Genomic DNA, 19,196 nt, shown 5'->3' with positions numbered 1-19,196 from the left:
TCAAAATCTCCCCTCCCCCGATCTCATCCCAAAACCAGCCCAGCTCTTCTCCTTAACCTGTTCTTCCTCCCACCTATCCCCTCCTCCCATCTCAAGTCCCACCCCCATCTCCTGCCTCCTATTCTCATCCTGCCCCCTTGACCTGTCTGTCCTCCCTGGACTGACCTATCTCCTCCCTACCTACACTCACCTTTACTGGGTCCATCCCTGCCTCTTTGACCTGTCTGTCTCCTCTCCACCTATCTTCTCCTCTATTGATCTTCTATCTGCCTTCCCCTCTCTCCCTATTTATTTCAGAACCCATTCCCCTCCCCCATTTCTGATGAAGGGTCTTGGTCCGAAACATCAGCTTTCCTGCTCCTCTGGTGCTGCTTGGCCTGCTGTGTTCACCCAGCTGTACACCTTGTTATCTCAGATTCTCCAGCATCGGCAATTCCTACTCTCTCTGATCAGGGATGTTGTGACTTTGGCGAAAATGGGAAAGGAAGCATATGTAAGGCCTAGGAGGATGGCAACTGTTAAAGCCCTTCAAGTATATGAGGAAAGTAGGAAATAACTTAAACAACAAATTAGAAGGGCTAAAAGGGCCATGAAAGTTATTAGCAAATGGGTTTGAGGAGAATCCCAAGGCTGCTTATTCATACATAAGAAAAATAGAGGGTAGATCGGGAAAAAGTTAGACCTCAAGGGTGAGTGAGGGAATCTATGTGGGGAGCCAGAAGAGGTAGGTGAGATCCTAAATGAATACTTTGTGTTGTTATTCACCGAAGAGAAGGAATTGATGGCGGATGACCTCGGGGAAGGGAGTGTTGAGTTTCTAAGCCAAATTGTTATTGAAAAGGAGGAGGTGTTATGTGTCTTAAAACGTATTGACATAGATAAGTCCCCCAGTCCTGTTGGGATTGATCCCAGATTATTGTGAGGGGCAAGAGATCAAATTGCTGGGGCATTGACAGACAACTTTGTATCCTCTTTAGTCACAGGTGAAGGTCCCAGAGCACTGGAGAATAGCCAATGTTGTTCCACTGTTTAAGAAGGGTAACAGGGATAATCCAGGAAATTACAGGCCTGTGAGCCTCATGTCAGTGGTAGAGAAATTATTGGAAAATATTCTCATGAATGCGATCTATACGCAATGGACTTATTAGTGATTGACATCATGAGTTTGTGCGAATGAGGTTGTGCCTCACTAACTTGATCGAGCTTTTTGAGGCGGTGATAAAGATGGTTGATGAGGGATAAGCAGTTGACTTTGTCTATGTGGACTTCAGTGAAACCTTTTGACAAGGTGCCTCCTGGAGACTGGTATGAAAGGTGAAGTCACAGTGTTTAGGGTGAACTGGCAAGATGGATACAGAACTGGCTCAGTCATGGGAGACAGAGGGAAGCGGTGGAAGGATGCTTTTCAGAATGGAGGGTTGAGACTAGTGGTGTTCCATTGGTATCAGTATTGGGACCTGTGCTGTTCATGGCTTACAGAAATGATTTGGAGGAAAACGTGACTGATTTAATTAGTGAGTTTGTGGACTGTACAATGATCGGTGGAGTTGCAGATAGTGAGGAGGGTTGTCAGATGATACAGAAGGACATAGATCAGTTGGAGGTATGGCCAGAAAAATGGCAGATGGAGTTTAATCCGGACAAATGTGAGGTGATGCATTTTGGAAGGAAGGTCAAGTACAGGTGGAAATTATACAGTGAATGGCAGAACCCTGAGGAGTATTGATATGCAGAGGGATCCAAGTGTGCAGGTCCACAGATTTCTGAAGGTGGCAGCACAGGTAGATTAGGTCGTAAAAGGTTTGTGGCATGCTTACCTTCATTGGAAGGGGCATTGAGTATAATGATAGACAAGTCATGCTGCAGCTTTATAGACTTTATTTAGGCCACATTTGGAATGTTGTGTACAGTTCTCATCACCGTGTAACCAGAAAGATGTGGATGCTTTGGAGTGGGGAGAGAGAAGGTTTACCAGGATGGTGCCTGGTACAGGGGATATTAACTCTGAAAAAAGGGTGGATAGACTTGGTTTGTTTTCACTGGAAGGCAGGAAGTTGAGGGGTGACCTCTTAGAAGATTGTGAATGGCATGGATAGAATGACAAGTATGAGGGTTTTTCGCAGGGAGAAGGGGTCACTTACTAGGGACGCAGGCTCAAGCTGCGGGGAGGGGGGTATTTAAAAGAGATGTGCGAGGCAAGTTTTTCCCCACAAAGGGTGGCGAGTACCTGTAACGCACTGTCAGGCAAGGTGGTGGAAGCAATCACAACAGCAGCATTCAAGTAGGGAATAGAGGGATATGGATCCTGTCAGTGCAGACTGTTTTAATATGGAAAGACAAAAGTGCCAGCACAAGCTTGGAGGGCCAAATGGCCTGTTCCTGTGCTGTATTTTTTTTGTTCTTTGTTTGTGAATGATCTGCTTTTAATTTACACCCTCTTATGCACTGCTCCATATGAATTTAATAACAGTAGAAGGACACTTGGGCATGAGATTGCAGGATTTTAAAAGCTACCAAGTAGTTCTTGTGTCATGAGTACATTTCATTAAATTGTTGTAATAATTAAATGTAATAAATCAGTTAACAGACAAATAGACCACTACGATATCTAAAAAAGAACTGTTAACTGTTCCAAAAATTGGAAAACAGATGACAGAAAGTATCACTGGGGAGTTTGTGGTTTTGCTGTATTAACGTCAATATAACGTGATGTGTTATGATTCCAGTTTGCAGACAAGTCAACTTCAAACCGCTGTTATCTCTTCGACTGTACGTGATCCAGTCAAAGCAAGAAATGTCCCCACAGCTGTGCAGTACTCTCTCTCTCACAGGCCTGTGGTAAGTAGATTGAGAATGTTCGTCAGGCTTGATTCGAACTACATTCATAACGTTTAACACTTCTGAAGTCCAGGGTTGAAAGAGCTATTACATATTTAATTGCATTCCTCAAAGCAACCTGGAATTGTGACTTTTCTGTAAGACAGAGGTTTTTTTTTGGATACCGTAGAAAAATCTCCTCAGTTATGAGGAACAGATTGTTGGAAGACAGTTTGTTTTATTTCGTAATTGAAAAGAGTTCATACCCTTTGCTGTTTTTGGCTTATTTTACATTTGCTCTCTATTGACCAAAAAAAACTGTTATCATCTAATTCTTGAACCAGAAGAGCCTCAAAGCTTCTAATTCTTCTCAATAGGTTAAGATACCTGGAACCATGCTCTTGCATTATGATAGATCTACAGCTCAATCATCCAAGTTGAATTAGTTGGTTTAGGACTACATTAACAAGCCAAAGCATGCTGTACATGCACACTAATTAATCTTCCTTTCAGTGTATATGATGTCTGCTTCAAAATTCTGTGTCCGTTTCCTTGTAAAGCATGTCATTGTTTCTAACACAATCCTTGACTCACTGTCATTTTCTAATTTCACAGGCAGTGATAACTCAACCACACTTGTGGAGTTTCAGTGGGAATAGTTGGGTTTTTGTTTCTCTGTATTGGGCAGGGTCTCTACATCACACATACACCACAAAACGTTCCAGTTATCAAGGGAACTGTTCATTTTGGAGCATTTGGAAAATACCAACTGGTCGAAGTAGCCCCATCACTTTACATTTATCTAAGTTCACAAAACCCACAAAATCTTAATTTTTTGTGTCTGATATGGTTTTGACTTTGCCAGACAGATTTGGCAGATTGCACACTTTTCTGTCCCAATTCATTAGAATTAACATATATGTGCGGCTGTTCGTATATACCTGGTAAAGGGGTTGGTCCCACCTTCTCACCGTCTCCTTTGCCTGAGGCGTGGTCATCCTCAGGTTAAATGCGAGAGCAGCCTGTGGTCCTGAAAGACTCTGATGACTTTTCCTTTACCTTTATATGCACCTGGTCTCTGTATCAAGTAATCCTGGGTATGACGTGATGAACTGCAAAAAAAGACAGCATGGTGCTGGAGGAACTCAGCAGGCCAGGCAGCAGCAGAGGAGCAGGAAGGTTGGGGTTTCGGGTTGGGCCTGCTGTGTTTCCCCCAGCTCCACGCTGTTGTCTCTGACTCCAGCATTGGGTTCCTGCTATCTCTACAAATTAAAACTTCCTTTTCGGACAATCTTAACACTGAAACTTGGATGCTGTCTCTCAGCTGTTAGCTGTGGCTCTGTTGCACCGCAAATGTACCAAATAATGATCACCTCCACCAAGAAAGAATCTATTTGTTGTTTCTTAACATTCAATACCATCATTGATCCCTCGCCCCAACAAATCCCCCCACCTATCAACAGCGTCAGGGTAACCACTGACCAGAAACTGAACTGGACTAACCACTATAAGGAGCTCACTAAGACTCTGGTGCATGTAATACAAAGAGCTAGTACATAGATGCAGCAGCTAATCGGGAAGGTTAATGGGATGTTGCCCTTTATTTCAAGGGGCTTGGAGTATTAGAGTAGGGAAGTACTGTACAATGTGTTGGTGAGACCACACCTGGAGTACTGTGATCAGTTTTGGTCCTCCCATTTAAGAAAATATATTATTTCATTGGAGGCAGTTTGTAGAACATTCATGAGAGTGATCTTGGGTTGGAGGAATTATCCTCTGTGCCCAAAGGTTAAACAAGTTGGGACTCTGCTTACTGGAGTTTAGGAGAATTAGAAGTGATCTCACTGAAACGTATAGGATACTTAAGGGTAAATGCTGAGAGGATGTTTCCCTTCCTCAGAGTCTAGGAGCAGAGGGCGTGGTCTCAGAATTAAGCGATGCCAATTTAGGACTGAGATGAGGAGGAATTTCTTCTCTGAGGGTTGTGGTCTTTGGAACTCCTCACCACAGACAGGTGTAGGGATAGAGTCCAATGTGTATATTTAAGGCTGAGATAGATAGGTTCTTGATCAGTTGGGGAATCAAGGGTTTTCGAGAAAAGGCACCAAAGTGGATGTGAGGAATGCTGGATTGGCCATCACCCTATGGAATGACAGAGCAGGCTCGAGGGCTAAACAGCTGTTCCTATGTCCTACGTTCTTACATAAATACTGTGGCTCCAATGGCAGGTCAGAGGCTAGGAATGTGGTGACTAACTTACCTCCTGTCACCCAATGCTTAGACGCCATTCACGAGGCACCAGTCAGGAGTGTGATAGGTTGCTAAGCACTTGCCTGAATGAGTGCACCTCCAACAACATTCAAAAGGCTCAACACCATCTGGGATAAAGCGACCTATTTGATTGGCTTCCTGACCACAACCTTCAATCTTTGCTCTCTTCATCACCAAACCACAATGGCAGCAGTGTGTACCATCAGCAAGATGCACTGCACTATCTCACTCTGGCTCCTTCAATGGTGCTTGTAAAGCTCCTGTGCTCTATCGTCTAAAAGGATGAGGGCAACAGATACATGCGAATAGCACCACCTGCTGGTTTCCTCTAAGTCACAGTATATCTGAACTTGAAATGGTCTCATCATTCATTCACTGTCACTGAATTAAATTCCTGAAAGTCCCTTCCTTATAGCACTGTGGGCCCTTGCACTCTGAGGACTGCAGTAGTTCAAGAAGGCAACTGACCACCTTTTCCAAGGCAAATAGGAATAGGCGCTAAATGCTGGCCTCACCACCGATGCCCATGTCCCTTGAATGAATTAAATAATATATTTTCCTTCCTTTTTTCAACCCCAGTTCAACAACTCTAATGCAGCTGTGTGACATCGCCATTCAGATAACAGTCATCCTTTGGGATTGCCATTTGGTCAAAGACAATTTTCTTCTGATATCCCAGGTTTATTTGGAGGATATTGAAGGTGGTCGATCTCGTGCACATATTTCCCTCCACAATCTTGTATGTCGTTCAGTGCAGATGCAAATACACAGTCTTGCATGAGTAAATCAAAAGATAGCATTGCTGAATTCCAGTACTGATTTGAGTGTGAAGTTTGACACAACAATTGTGTTATGTTCTTTTTCAAGGTTGGATATTCAAAAGTGGCCATCCCAGCTTGTGTGTTTTGGGACTTCAGACTTCTGTAAGTACCCTGATATTTGAAAACCACTGTATTTTGTAAGGATTGGGGAAATTCCTTATAATGTAGGTGCCCCATTATCCTGAAGGTAAATACACACGTATTCCTATTTTAACTCTGGGTGCTATCTGTCATAGTTTATCCCAATTGGTTAAAGTATCAAATTGTCATCAGTCTGTGGGTGTTGCAATTGGAAAATGCTTTCTGGCATTTTCAATTGTTAGTGGGGAAAAAAATTGCTGTGTGACGAACATAGATTTCCACAACATTTTTCCTTGCAATGAGAAAAAGAGGGAAAATAAACTCCTCAAATCCAGCTGGGGCTCCTGGTTACAGGTCAAGAGGAGAAATCTGTCCCCTTTTCTCCCTGTTGACATTAAGGCAATTAATATTGCTGTGAACTTGAAGTAGAAATGAACTGAATTAATGTTAATTTGCATGAATCTCTGCTGATTCAATTCTATATTCGGTAAGACATTTCCTTGTTCATTTCCTTCAAGTGTTCAGTGCGTACTGTCAAAATAGATATCTGTACCACAGTTAACCTCTGATTTTGACAAAGCATTGACTTATTGGATGATTCAAAAGCCGAAAACAATTTGTATTGTTCAGAAGTTGTATGTTTTTGTAATGTTTATTTCAGAGATGGACAGTATGCTGGATGGTCAAACCAAGGTTGCCAAGTGATTAAATTTGAATCTGAGATCACAGTCTGCTTCTGTAACCACACAACCAACTTCGCTGTGTTAATGCAGTTCACAGAAGTACAGGTAGGTTTACATTTAAAGGGAGGAGAGTGCACGTTCCCTGCCATCGAAGAAATAGCCCAAGGGATTGTTTTTCCATCGTGGTCTGCTTATTTGAGTAATGTGTGGGAATTGACATCCATTTCCCTTTTTGTCATCTATATGGAGTCTGGTGTGAACCAGTCTGGATTTCACAATTTGACTGACTAATTGAGATTGATGTGTTGATAGACCTGACTAGAAATAATTTTCCACTTTGGAAACAATGTGGAGCTTGTGTGTGTGGATTAACACTCAGTTGAACATTTGCAACATTGAACCAATAAAGCTTTCCTGACAACCTAACATAACCAGTGTACCAATCTGACACTTTTCACACACATTAATAAGGTTTGTCTGCTTGTGAGACACTGTCTAAACATGGCTGGTTCTGAATAAAAGTGCTCGCTGCATAGAGAAAAGCAACAAAGAAATCATTTATGGCCCCACGTTAAGTGAAATCAGACCAAAAGAAAAATAAATTATCAGGATAACTGATGTTTGCCATATTCATAACTTTATTTGCAAAAGTGCATGATTTGTTTTATAAGAATGTTTGAACTTTTTGTTATTTTTGATGTGTAATTTCCCAATTCATTTCCTTGTAGTCAGTTACACACATGGATTGTTTCGTGTAACATTAATCAGTGAAAATAGAAACACAGAAAATTAGAGCAGAAGTAGGCTTTTCTGCCCTTCAAGTCTGCTACTCCATTCAACATGATCATGACTGACTGTCCAATTCAGTACCCTGTCCCCATTTTCTCCTTTGATCCCTTTAGCCTGAAGAACTACCTGTGCTCCTCGAAAATATTCAATGTTTTGGCCTCGCTGTCATTCTGTAGCACACAAGCTCACCACACACCAGGTGAAGAAACTTCTCCTCATTTCAGCCCTAAATGGCCAATCTCACATCGTTAGACTGTGATCCTGGTTATGAACTCCCTGGTCATTGGGACCATATTTCTGTAGTCATTGTCATGATGGCAGTCAGTTAGCTGGTTTGCAGTGAAGAGTGATGAAAACTATGTGAGTTTGATTTTTGCAGTTGAAATAACTATGAAGGGCTTACTTTCTAAGCTCTCCCATTACCAGAGGTGTGGTGGCCCTCAGGTTACGCTACTGGTCATCTCTCTCCCTAATGGGAGAGCAGCTCTACGGTCTGCTAAGATGATAGTGATTTTACTTTTACGTTACCTTCCTGCGTTTATCCTGTTTAGTCCTGTTAGCATTTGATAGATTTCTGTTCAGTCTCCTCTCATTCTTCTAATCTCCAGTGAATTTGTCCAAACGGATTCAATCTTTATTCACACGTCAGGACCACTGTTACAATGGGGAAATGGCCAAACCCATCCTGATAATTAAACTAAAACACACGCCCCAATCTGTTACGCAGGGGTAGGGGTTCCACTCTAGTTATTACTCCTGAAACACCCAGAGAAGCTTGTCTTTCCCTTCGTAATCTATTAAAACATTGTTTAAAAGAAAGAAAATCCCTAACCTCCACTTTGCAGGTAACAAGAAACAATTTATTTAACCCAATAAGGAACAAATTAACAAAATTTACTAACTAGCCAACAATTGCCCCTTAGGCTACTAACTAATCCCTAACTGGTCTAAATTCTACAGGAATGCTGTTTAAGTATTAACAAGTCCTACTCATAGAAACCCAATTAATGAGAAGCAATAAATTACAACTTAATGTTTCTTATAGTTTCTTTACTCAGAGAGTAGTAAGGGAATGGAACGCTTTGCCTGCAACGGTAGTAGTTTCGCCAACTTTAGGTACATTTAAGTTGTCATTGGACAAGCATATGGACGTACATGGAATAGTGTAGGTTAGATGGGCTTGAGATCGGTATGACAGGTCGGCACAACATCGAGGGCCGAAGGGCCTGTACTGTGCTGTAATGTTCTATGTTCTATGTTCTAACTTAATGTCTCCAAGATTGCACTGGCTGTCTCCTGCAATGTTCTGACATCTCCACACTTTTCACAAAAAAAACCTGTCTTCTGTTAATTCTGCTGTCAGGGGTGTCTTATCTCTACAATATCTTCAATGAGGATACCGTGGTACCTTTGATTAATTAGATGGGCTTTCTCTGAGAGCCGAATGGTGCTAAGTCTGACTTTCTCTTTTAAGATGGCAGTTGGCTCTCCCTGATTTTCCCAATGCCCTCGTCTTATATACCCATAATGACATAATCAAATTCTTATAACAGGGTTAGTTTCAGGTTGTCAACATCCTCAAATTTAAATTCAATTGGCTTTCTATATGTAGGTGCTTCGTTTAAATTGATTGGCCAAATTCAAACTTGCCACAACTTCAAAACATTTGCCTGCCGCTTGTACAACATTTTTGATACACTTGTTTCACTTTTTGAGGCTGTACGTACTGGCAACTCCAGCTGCTGCTCACAGACATTGAAAGTTTTTTTTAAAAAAATGCTCACTGCTGACAAAGCACATATCTCTGAAAGGAACCAGACATTTTAGCTTCCTGCCTCCCACTTCACAATTACTCTGCCCAGCTGCGTAATGCTGCCATCCAAGGAATCATTCTGGTGAACATACTACCGCCATAGCTAGAACATCCTTCCCCAGTTAAGGATACTAAAATTGCACACAGTACTCCGAGTGTGATCTCATGAAGACCCTGTATAATTGCAGCAAGAAATCCCTCTCCTGTACTTGAACCCTGTCACCATGAAGGCCCTCATACCATTTGGTCTTCTTCACCGGTTGCTGCATATTTTCAGTGACTCATGTACGAGGACATCCAGGTCTCATTCCACCTCCCCCATTCCTGATTTACCGCCACTAAGATAACAATCTGTCTGAGTTTTTGCTCCCAGAGTGGATAAACTTACACTTATCCACGTTATGTTTCACCTGTCATTTGTTCTCTCAGTCACTCGGCATGCCCAAAGCTGACTGAAACATCTCTGCATATCCTCACAGCTCACTCTTCCATCCAACTTTGTATCATCCACCAACTTGAGATATTATATTTTGTCCCGTCATTCAAATCATTAATATATATTAGGAATAACTGGGGGTCTAAACAATGTTCCCTACTGTACCCCACCAATCCCTGGCTGCCATTCAGAAAATGACTCATTCGTTCTTGCTCCTTGTTTCCTGTCTGCCAACCAGTTGTCTATCTGTGTCAGTACACTCCCCAAATCCAATGAACTTTAATTTTACCGTAATCGCTTATGTGTGACCTTATTGAAAACCTCAAAGTTCAAGTAAATTACATCCACTGGCTGCCCCTCCTTGTGGAGCAGACCAGGCCCCCTCAAAATATTTTGAAGGAAGCCTGGACCCTAACTATTCTTATTTTCAAGGTAGATGTGAAGTGCATGTTCCGGATGCGATGTGACTTGTCAAACTACTCAATATTAAGCAGAACACAATTTATTTAAACACTATAGTGAAAATACAAACAAAAGAAAGAGGAATTGAGAATAACTCATCTATTGGAAAACTTAACTGAAGAAGAGGTACAGTACCTATTACTATCTAACTGTTCCAATATAATAACATCCCATAAACACACCTCTTGGCAAAAAGGTAATTTCAGACACAGAATGTCACATGGAGTTGTCCAATGCAGTAGAAAACAGCATTGAGAGATTTCAGAGAATGCAACAGCGAGAAATCATTTACTGAAGCTTCCAACCCTTCTGAGACCCCAAACAGCTTCTGATTGCAATAGCCATAAAAAACTAAAAAGCCTGGTCTGTGAGAACTTGCCAGTCCTCTTCCGTTGTTACGACTGTTTTCGAAAAAAATCTTCAGGCCTACTAATTTGTTGACTTAGGCTGTCTCCAGTAGCAAGTTCATCACCTCTGCCTTTACAACAAAGAAAACAGTAAATTTGTCAAGCTTGATTTCCTTTATCATAAATCCATGCTGACTATGTTCAATTTTGGCACTGTTTTCCACGTGCTGCGTCATTAATCCTTTAATAGTGGGCTCTAGCATTTTGTCCATGACCAATATCAAAGGCCAGTCCTAAGAGTGTAATTGTGTTCTTGTACATGGAAAATATCAGTTTCAACCTTGGATCATGATTCAGAAGGAATCTCAGGTGAAAGGAAAGGCAGTCTTGACTGTTGAGTTTGATGAAATTGATATGTCCTTATTGTCCTTATTAATGCCAAGCTGATATATGGATTCATGTGCCAATCTCTTGTTTTGTTTTCTGGACACCCCCACCCCATGACCTCTGTGTGTGTGTGGTCCAGGATGTCTTGACAAAGAGGTTATAGAATGATGTTGTTTGCTAAAGGTTGTATTGCTGGAGAGTCCTTGTGCATCTCCAAGTAACCAAAACAAATGTACCAGCTTCGGGAAGCTCAGCAGGCCTGGTGGCATGTGTGTAGTGAAATCAGAGTTAATGCTTAAGGTCCAGTGTTCTGAGGAAGGTTCAGTTGACTCAAAGCATTAACTCTGATTTCCCTGCTGCCAGAACTGCTGAGCTTTTCCAGCAATTTTGATTTTTGTTTCTGATTTACAGCACTTTCAGTTGTTCAGTATTTTTGTACCAGCTTGGGGGCCTACTGGATGCATCGAGAACCCCTGTAGGTGGTACTGTTTTGGAGATGTTGCAGCTGGTCGTCAACTAATGTGGTTTGGTGATTCTGCTCGGTTTGGCCATGACCAAAATAATAGGTTTGAAGTTCAGACTATCTTCTTGCTCAGGCTCAGTAATATCCACTTGTTGGGTGAAAGGCGTATTTTTGTTCTTAGGATTAGGATGTCAGCTAAGAGCCTTGTAAATAGTCATTTGGTAACATGGCAAATTTGGTAATTCTAAATTCTATCCTTGGATCTTCACAAGTGGTGGCATCATAGTGCTGCAGTTGCACTGGTGAGATGTTCTTGACAGATCATTCCTATTAATTTGCGATCAATATGGCAAAACAAGTCTTGCGGACATTTCACGAATTCCTTTTCTTCAGAACTGCTACTAATCTGATTTTCCCAGTCCACCTTAATATTGAACTCCTCCATAATTATTATAATAGTGTCTGTCTCACATGCCTTTTCTAACTTCTGATTTACTTTCTGCAACATTTCTAGACTATTGCTAAGAGGCCTGTACGTAATTCCCATCAGGGTGATTTTTTTTGTGGTTCCTCAATTCTACCCACACAGATTCTACACGTTCTGACTCTACACATCTTGTGTAAGATGTGTAAAGAGATGATTTTCGCACTTAGTCCAGTGTTAATATTGGTGTATAGTGCATGCAGTAAGATTGTAGTTACCTCTTGGATTTGATTAATGAGCTTGGACGCCATGGATAGAACTTTGGAAGCTCCTCTGATATTTTTTGTTGGTTATCTTTTCTGCACATGCTGCTACAGAGCATTGTTTTGCATTTTGGTTTTCTCTGGACAACTGGACTTCCTACACATTACAGTCCAATGTGCTACTATAACCATAGCTTGCGTATGTCACAAAATGCTGGGCATTGGCATGGTGAGTGAGACAAGCTCAATTCCTGCAAGATATGGATGTTCTGCTTCACAACTTAACAGTAGTAATGGCTGTCTCAGACGCAGACACTTGCAGATGCTGCTGGCCTGTGGCAGTTGTTTTGTACTTGTGTGCTTCTTCTGGCAGAATGTCAGTGATAAGTTCCTTAGGTTTGCCCCGAAGTACCTTTCGGAAAGACTCAATGGATGTCGGGAAATAACCAGCTCCGTAAACCTTTAGCTGTGGAGAAATCACGTGCTGTTCCTTGTGCATTGACACCTGCCTGTGAATTGGTCGACCATTTCACCTGGCTATAGGTGGTATGACATGATCTCAAATGTGTATCTTGAAGGTAACTTAAAACAAAGTTGGCCTTCTAAACTCTGGAATGTCTCTTCAGGATCTTTGCAATCGTTGTAAGGAATACCAGCAGATTTTAGTTGCCCTCACCTTTCACGACCCAAAATGAGGATGCTTTTGCCTACCTGCTGTTCTATGCCAGTTATTTGATAATATGTGAAGCGAACTGAGCCTTGACCAGGGATCACAAAAAGCTAGTGTACAAGTTCTGCGGGTAATAGAGAAGGCAAATGACAAGTTGGTTTTTTTTTCATAGAGAGTAGAGTGTAAAAATAGGAAGGTTTGACTAAAGCCACACGAGTCAGGCTACAGCTAGAATATAGAGAACTACTTTGGGGTCCTTATTTAAGGCACCATGTATTGACATGGGAGGCAGTCCAGCGAAGTCTCACTCGGCCGATAGCAGGTATGATGGGACTGTCTTATAAAGAGACATTGAGTAGATTGAGACTCATTGGAGTTTAGAAAAACGAGAGGTGCTGTTATTGAAACATACAAGATTCCTGGTGTACTTGAGAGGATAGATGTGAAAATGATGTTTCCCCTTGTGGGAGAGTCCAGGATGAGATGGCAGAATGTCAGAATAAAGGGCACACATATATAACACAGTGATGAAAAGGAATTTCTTCTCTTTTAGAGGGATGTGAATCTATGGAATTCCTTTACCATACTGGGCTGTCGAGGCTGAGTCAATAAATATATTCAAAAGTAAGATAGACTGATTTTCAATCAATAAGGGAATCAATGGTTCTGGGGAAAAAGGAGTTGAGAATTATCTGATGGGCCATGATCTAATTGAATAGCGAAGCAGACTTGATGGACTATCTTTAATGGTCTTAATGACAAAGGTGAATCAATCTTTCTCTGAATCCCAACAGTGTGGAAACAGGCCGTTCAGCCGAACAAGTCTGCAGTAACTCTCTGAAGAGCATCTAACCACCCCACCTCCCCATCCCTGTAACCCCCATGGCGAATCCATCTAACCCACACACCCCTGAACACTACGGGCAATTGAGCATGGCCAATCCACCTAGCCCGCACATCTTTGGACTGTGGGAGGAAACCCACGCAGACACGAGGAGAATGTGCAAACTCCACACAGATGGTCACACGAGGGTAGATTGGAACACAAGCCCCTGGTGCTGTGTGACAGCAGTGCAAACTACTGAGTCACTGTGCCCTGTCTTATCATCGAGGGTTAGATATTTGCTTTCCATATTTTCTGTGCCTTTATGTTTAAAATGCCAGTGTAAGAATCTACATTGCAGTGTGGTGTTATTCTGTTCTCTTTTAAATGTAAGTTGCTGCCCCTTTAAGATTTACAGACTTGCATTGGCAGGTTTTTGCCTATAGATGGCATTCATCATTGCAATCACATGGACTTTTCTTGGGGAAAAAAAATGGTGGAAATGGTTCACATTTTAAATGTAGAAAACTGCAAATGTTAGCCTGCATAACATATGATCTCAGATGATTTAACGATTCTGCAGTCAGGTATCTGAGATTTATTTGCATCATTAACTATTTACAAGGTTAAGTAAGCTCGCACTCATAGTCTGGATTCTGTGCTTATCGATGTTACTGTACCTTACACCTGCATAATTGTCTGGCTGCACTGACTCCATTATAATTGTCTTAAGAGTGCAGGTCTAGATTTTTTCTTCTCATGGGAACGTGGGAGTGGCTGGCTGGCCAGCATTGATTGCCCATTCCTAGTTGGCCTTGGGAAAGTGGTGGTGAGCTGCTGCCTTGAACCACTGTGTAATTTGCTGTAAGTAGATGCACAGTGCTGTTCGGGAGGGAATTCCTCCATGTTGACCCAATGACAGTGAAGGAGCGGTGATATGTTTCTACGTCAGGGTGGAGAATGACTTGGAGATGAATTTGCAGGTGGCTGTGTTCCCATGTATCTCATGCACTTGCCTTCCTGAATGGAAGTGGTCGTGGGATTGGAAGATGCTGACTAAGGATCTTTAATCAATTTCTTCAGTGCATCTTGTAGGTAGTAAGCACAGCTGTTCCTCAGTACCTGTGTTGGAGGCAGTGGATGTTTGTGGATGTGGTGCGAATCGAGTGGGCTGCTTTGTTCTGGATGGTGTGAAGCTTTCTGAGTGTCGTCGGAGCTGCAGTCATCCAGCTCAGTGAGGAGTATTCCATCACATTCCTGACTTGTGCCTTGTAGATGGTGGACAGGCTTTGCGAATGAGGAGGTGGGTGACTCATGGCAGTATTCCTAGTCTCTGACATGTATTTATGTAGTGAGTCCATTTGAAAATGTTGATTGTGATAACATAATTGAATGTCAAGGGATGGAGGTTAGATTATCTCTAATTGGAAATTGTCATATCCTGGCATATCTATGTCATAGTACAACATTTTTTTGAGTCATGTGGTTTTTAGCTACGTGGTACTTGCTGTTATGCACATTTGGATGGTACATCATTCTCTGTAGATTGACAAATGTGAGGAAATTGTGTGGGTGTATCGAAGGCTTATTTGGGAAATGTTTCAGCAATGCATGATCCATGATGGTGTCCCTGTGATGCGGGCTACCTCAACTCATCACTTGGCCCTAATACTCTTTTCACTGGAGGGTGCAGAGCAAACTTATGACAAAATGGGTTTTGTACTGCAGCATATACTTTATGCACTGCTGTATGGGCATAGTTCTGATAATTGTGCATGTTCTGGAATGTAAAATGACAGTAATGAAATATCTACTGTAATGTATTTTACTAAATCAACAGTTTCCAGCAACATTTTGTTGATCTAATGTTTTACACAGTGGGGTTTCGAGACAGAGATAATCCTAAATAAATTGACATTCATTGGATCTGGAGCCTCTCTGTGTGCCCTAGTGGTGACCTTGACCCTTTTCACAGTGCTGGAGTAAGTATTCCATTTGATTTGTTTTATAAAGACATTGATAAGGCTTGTTAAATTAAAACGCAATGTTTGACTGCATGATATGAGAACGTTGGGATGGTGTGACATGTTGTCAACTATAGTTACTATTCCTGCACTACCAGCAAGTTGTATATTTTCTTGACAATGGTTGAGTTAACAGATTAATGTTTCAATAAAGTAACAAAAAATGCAAAATGATTCAAGTTTTGACTTTGTTTAAATCTCCAGTATACCAAAATCTGACCGCACCTCCATTCACAAGAACCTGTTTGTCGCTCTGATTGCAGCCCAGGTGGTATTACTGAGCAGTGACTCAGCAACAAACAGTGAGGTATGTTAAAAGTGTTGCCGTCTGTAATGCTAACAACTTTAAGCTATCATTATACTCAGTTATTATACTAAGAGGTACCCAATTATTTAACAGAAATGTAATAAAAACTAAATGAGGTGGTCCAGGCAGCTGAGCAGTGTCGTGACAACTATGAATAGAGGTCATACACTAGAATATTACTGCCCTATAGCTTGGTGCTTTGAAGTATAATCACTGAATCTCAACAGTCTTCTATATTTCTCCCAAGTCCTCCTTGATGCGCAGCTATAGTTCAGCGGGAGAATTAACATGTTAAAAGTCTGAATTCTGACTCCATCCTGCCAGTTCCAGTTTTAATAGAGATAGAATGAGCAGTGGATGACTGTGACTGAGTGGGGCTGTGTCTCTCATTGGTATTTACCATTTAAAACAACACCGATTTTGTCATGTCATGATGACATACAAATGAGAGAGAATAGTTATCAATGGGCTGTTTACCTGAGGTATTTATTATTGTAGACAATCCGAGAAGAACTTGCATTGAAATGTAGTAAGCAATGTGTGCACAGTGAGATCGTAGAAACCGTGATAAGATGGCGACCAGCGTTTTATTCAGTTCATTTTGCTGAAGGAGAAATATTCATTGCACTTCATTGAAGAAGTTCTATTGAATCTTTTGTGTTCAGCTGTGTAAGCCAATGGATCCTTGGCATAATGTCTGACTTGGATGTTTTGAAGGATTTTCTTCAATTTGAAAGCAAGTATAGTTACCTTGTGCCTACTTGGCATTCCATTCATTGAAGGTAATGGTTCCTTTAAAAAGTATAGTCAGGGTGAAATCCATGACATTGTCCAGGGTTCAGCTGTAGAGGTTGGCAGTGGAGTTGGTTGGGGGGGGGAGAACGTGCGAGGTCAGGAAAATAAAGTAAGCAATTGTGATGGGGTATTCAACAGTCAGGTTTCTGCAACTCGTAGGCATCACTCCAGATAGTAATGTTGTTCCGCAGCTCTCAGTGTCAAGGATTGCAGAGTTACAATGGTGGATAGCTGGAGGGGCCATGGCCCGTATCAATGCTAATGGCAGAAGTAGGAAAAGGGGTAAGGTTCTGCTGATCAGTTTATGGAGCAAGTAGGATATTTAATAAGTTAGCAGTAATACCCAAATTGCTTCTGTTGGCACACACAAGTGTTTACAAAAGTAGGAGGATAGATCAGATGAACGTGTAGCAGGAGTGATAATGATGTCAAGTTGTAGTAGAGGAGCTGGTTTAAAGTTAATGTTTTGGCAATGAGCACTTCTTGAATTTGAGGGGGTTGTTGCAACTGTCAGAGCTGGACTCACAACACAGGCGCATGTATTGATGGCACATATTACTTCATCTCGGGTAAATTACTGGATGGATTAAAAATCATGCCCAAACCCAAGCCCAGAAAGTCTAAGTGAAGCATAGTAAGCAGATCCTCTGATAGAAGAGCATACATTTTAGCACTTTCTCAGCTTGCACCAGCTACAGGTGGATGTAATACCTCAAGTGTTAGAAAATGCACTAAAATTGTTGGAGAAACTCACCACGAAACAGTTTATCTATTATCTCTTTTTCTCTCTAGACTGCCTGTACAGCTGTGACTGCCCTTCTGCATTTGTTCTTTATGGCTGCTTTTGCATGGATGATGGTGGAGGGGCTGCTCCTCTGGAGTAAAGTGGTTACTGTCAATTTAAGTGAAGAGCGGAGAATGAAATATTACTATCTTATAGGTTGGGGTAAGTTTCGAGATGATTCCACGCAATATCTGTTGAGACTGTAGCTTCTAAATCATGTGTAATTACCTTCTCGATTTGTTCAAACCTGCCTTCATTTGGTACTCGGAAGTGCACAGTAAAATAGGGTTGAGACAGCACAGCTTCATCAAGGGGAGATCATCCCTGACAAATCTGTTAGTGTTCTTTGAGAGGTAACAAGCAGGCTGGAAAAACGAGACCACGTGGATGTGATCTATTTGGAATTCCAGAAGGTCTATGACAAGGTCTCACAGGAGGCTGCCGAGTAAAGTAAAAGCCCATGGTGTTCAGTGCAATGTGCTGCCATGGATAGATGATTGACCACTGGGAGCAGGCAGATGGTGGGGATAAAGGGGGTCTTTTTCAGGTTGGCAGCCAGTGACTAGTGGATTTTCATACGGGTACCTTTGGGACCACAATTATTCACATTATGTATTAAGGATCTGGACAAAGAAACTGAGGGAATTTTTGCGAAGTTATCAGATGACTCAAAGATAGGTGAGGGGCGGATAGTGTTGAGGAAGTGGGGAGCCTACAATAGGACTTGGACAGGTTAGACAGAGAGTGAGCAAAGAAGTGGCAGATGGAAATTAATGTGGGAAAGTGTGTGGTTATGCATTTTGGTAGGAAGGAAGTAGGTGTAGAGTATTTTTCTAAATTGGGAAAGGCTTCATAAACCTGAAGCTCGAAGGGACTTTGCAGCCCTAGGTCACGACTCTCAAGGTTAACATATAGGTTAGGTTGGCAGCTAGGAAGGAAATACAATGTTAGCAATAATTTCTTGAGAGCGAGAGTACAAAAGCAGAGATGTATTGCTGAGGCTGGAGAAGACTCTGGTCAGACTGCATTTGGAATATTGTGAGCAGTTTTGAGGCTGATATTTAAGGAAAGATATACTGACCTTGGAAGGGGTCCAGAGCAGGTTTATAAAAATGATCCCAGGATGAAAGGTTTGTCGCATGAGGAGCAGCTGAGGACTCTAGGTCCATACTCGATGGAGTTTAGAAGAATGAATTAAAACTTACAGGATGTTGAGAGGCCTGGATAGGGTGGATGTGGAGAAGAGCAGAGACTAGGACCTAAGGGAACAGCCTCTGAGTCAAGGGATGACCATTCACCACTAAGATCAAGAATTTCTTCGATCAGGTCGTTGATCTATGGAACTCATTGCTGCAGAGGGCTGTGGAGGTCATATCATTGAGTGGATTTGAGTCAGAGATAGATAGGTTCTTGATCAGTAAGGTGATGAAGGGTTACGGGAAGAATGCAGAATGATGTTGAGAAATATCAGCCATGTTTGAATGGGGGAGCAGACTTGATTGGCCGAATGGCCTCATTCTGCTCCACTATCTTATGGTCAGATGAAACAATTTTTTGCATTTCTCATCTAGGTCTCCCTGTCCTAATAGTGACCATCACACTGGCAGCAGCACATGACAAGTACATTTCAGACAGATACTGTTGGTTGAATGTTCACAATGGAGTGATTTGGGCCTTTGTGGGGCCAGTTATCTTCATCATTATGGTAAGAATGCAGTCATACTTTAAAGTTTGTT

General features: G+C 41.8%; 1 protein-coding gene across 10 annotated transcripts in view; it reads left to right on the top strand.

Annotated features, from left to right (window-relative positions):
* Nucleotides 1-19,196, top strand: part of LOC125456086 (adhesion G-protein coupled receptor D2) — a 265,020-nt gene that overhangs the window by 31,161 nt on the left and 214,663 nt on the right. For all 10 annotated transcript variants that reach the window (XM_048538779.2, XM_048538785.2, XM_048538786.2 and 7 more), the window contains 7 exons: nucleotides 2,727-2,838; nucleotides 5,956-6,011; nucleotides 6,652-6,778; nucleotides 15,429-15,532; nucleotides 15,779-15,881; nucleotides 17,469-17,622; nucleotides 19,032-19,165. In XM_048538779.2, the coding sequence (XP_048394736.1) occupies nucleotides 2,727-2,838; nucleotides 5,956-6,011; nucleotides 6,652-6,778; nucleotides 15,429-15,532; nucleotides 15,779-15,881; nucleotides 17,469-17,622; nucleotides 19,032-19,165 (790 nt within the window). The remainder of the gene's footprint in view (nucleotides 1-2,726; nucleotides 2,839-5,955; nucleotides 6,012-6,651; nucleotides 6,779-15,428; nucleotides 15,533-15,778; nucleotides 15,882-17,468; nucleotides 17,623-19,031; nucleotides 19,166-19,196) is intronic.

This window comes from Stegostoma tigrinum, chromosome 8, assembly GCF_030684315.1.
Source record: "Stegostoma tigrinum isolate sSteTig4 chromosome 8, sSteTig4.hap1, whole genome shotgun sequence".
Taxonomy (NCBI): Eukaryota; Metazoa; Chordata; class Chondrichthyes; order Orectolobiformes; family Stegostomatidae; genus Stegostoma; species Stegostoma tigrinum.
Note: the sequence above shows the minus strand (reverse complement) of the source record. Positions and strands in the feature narration are given on the sequence as shown.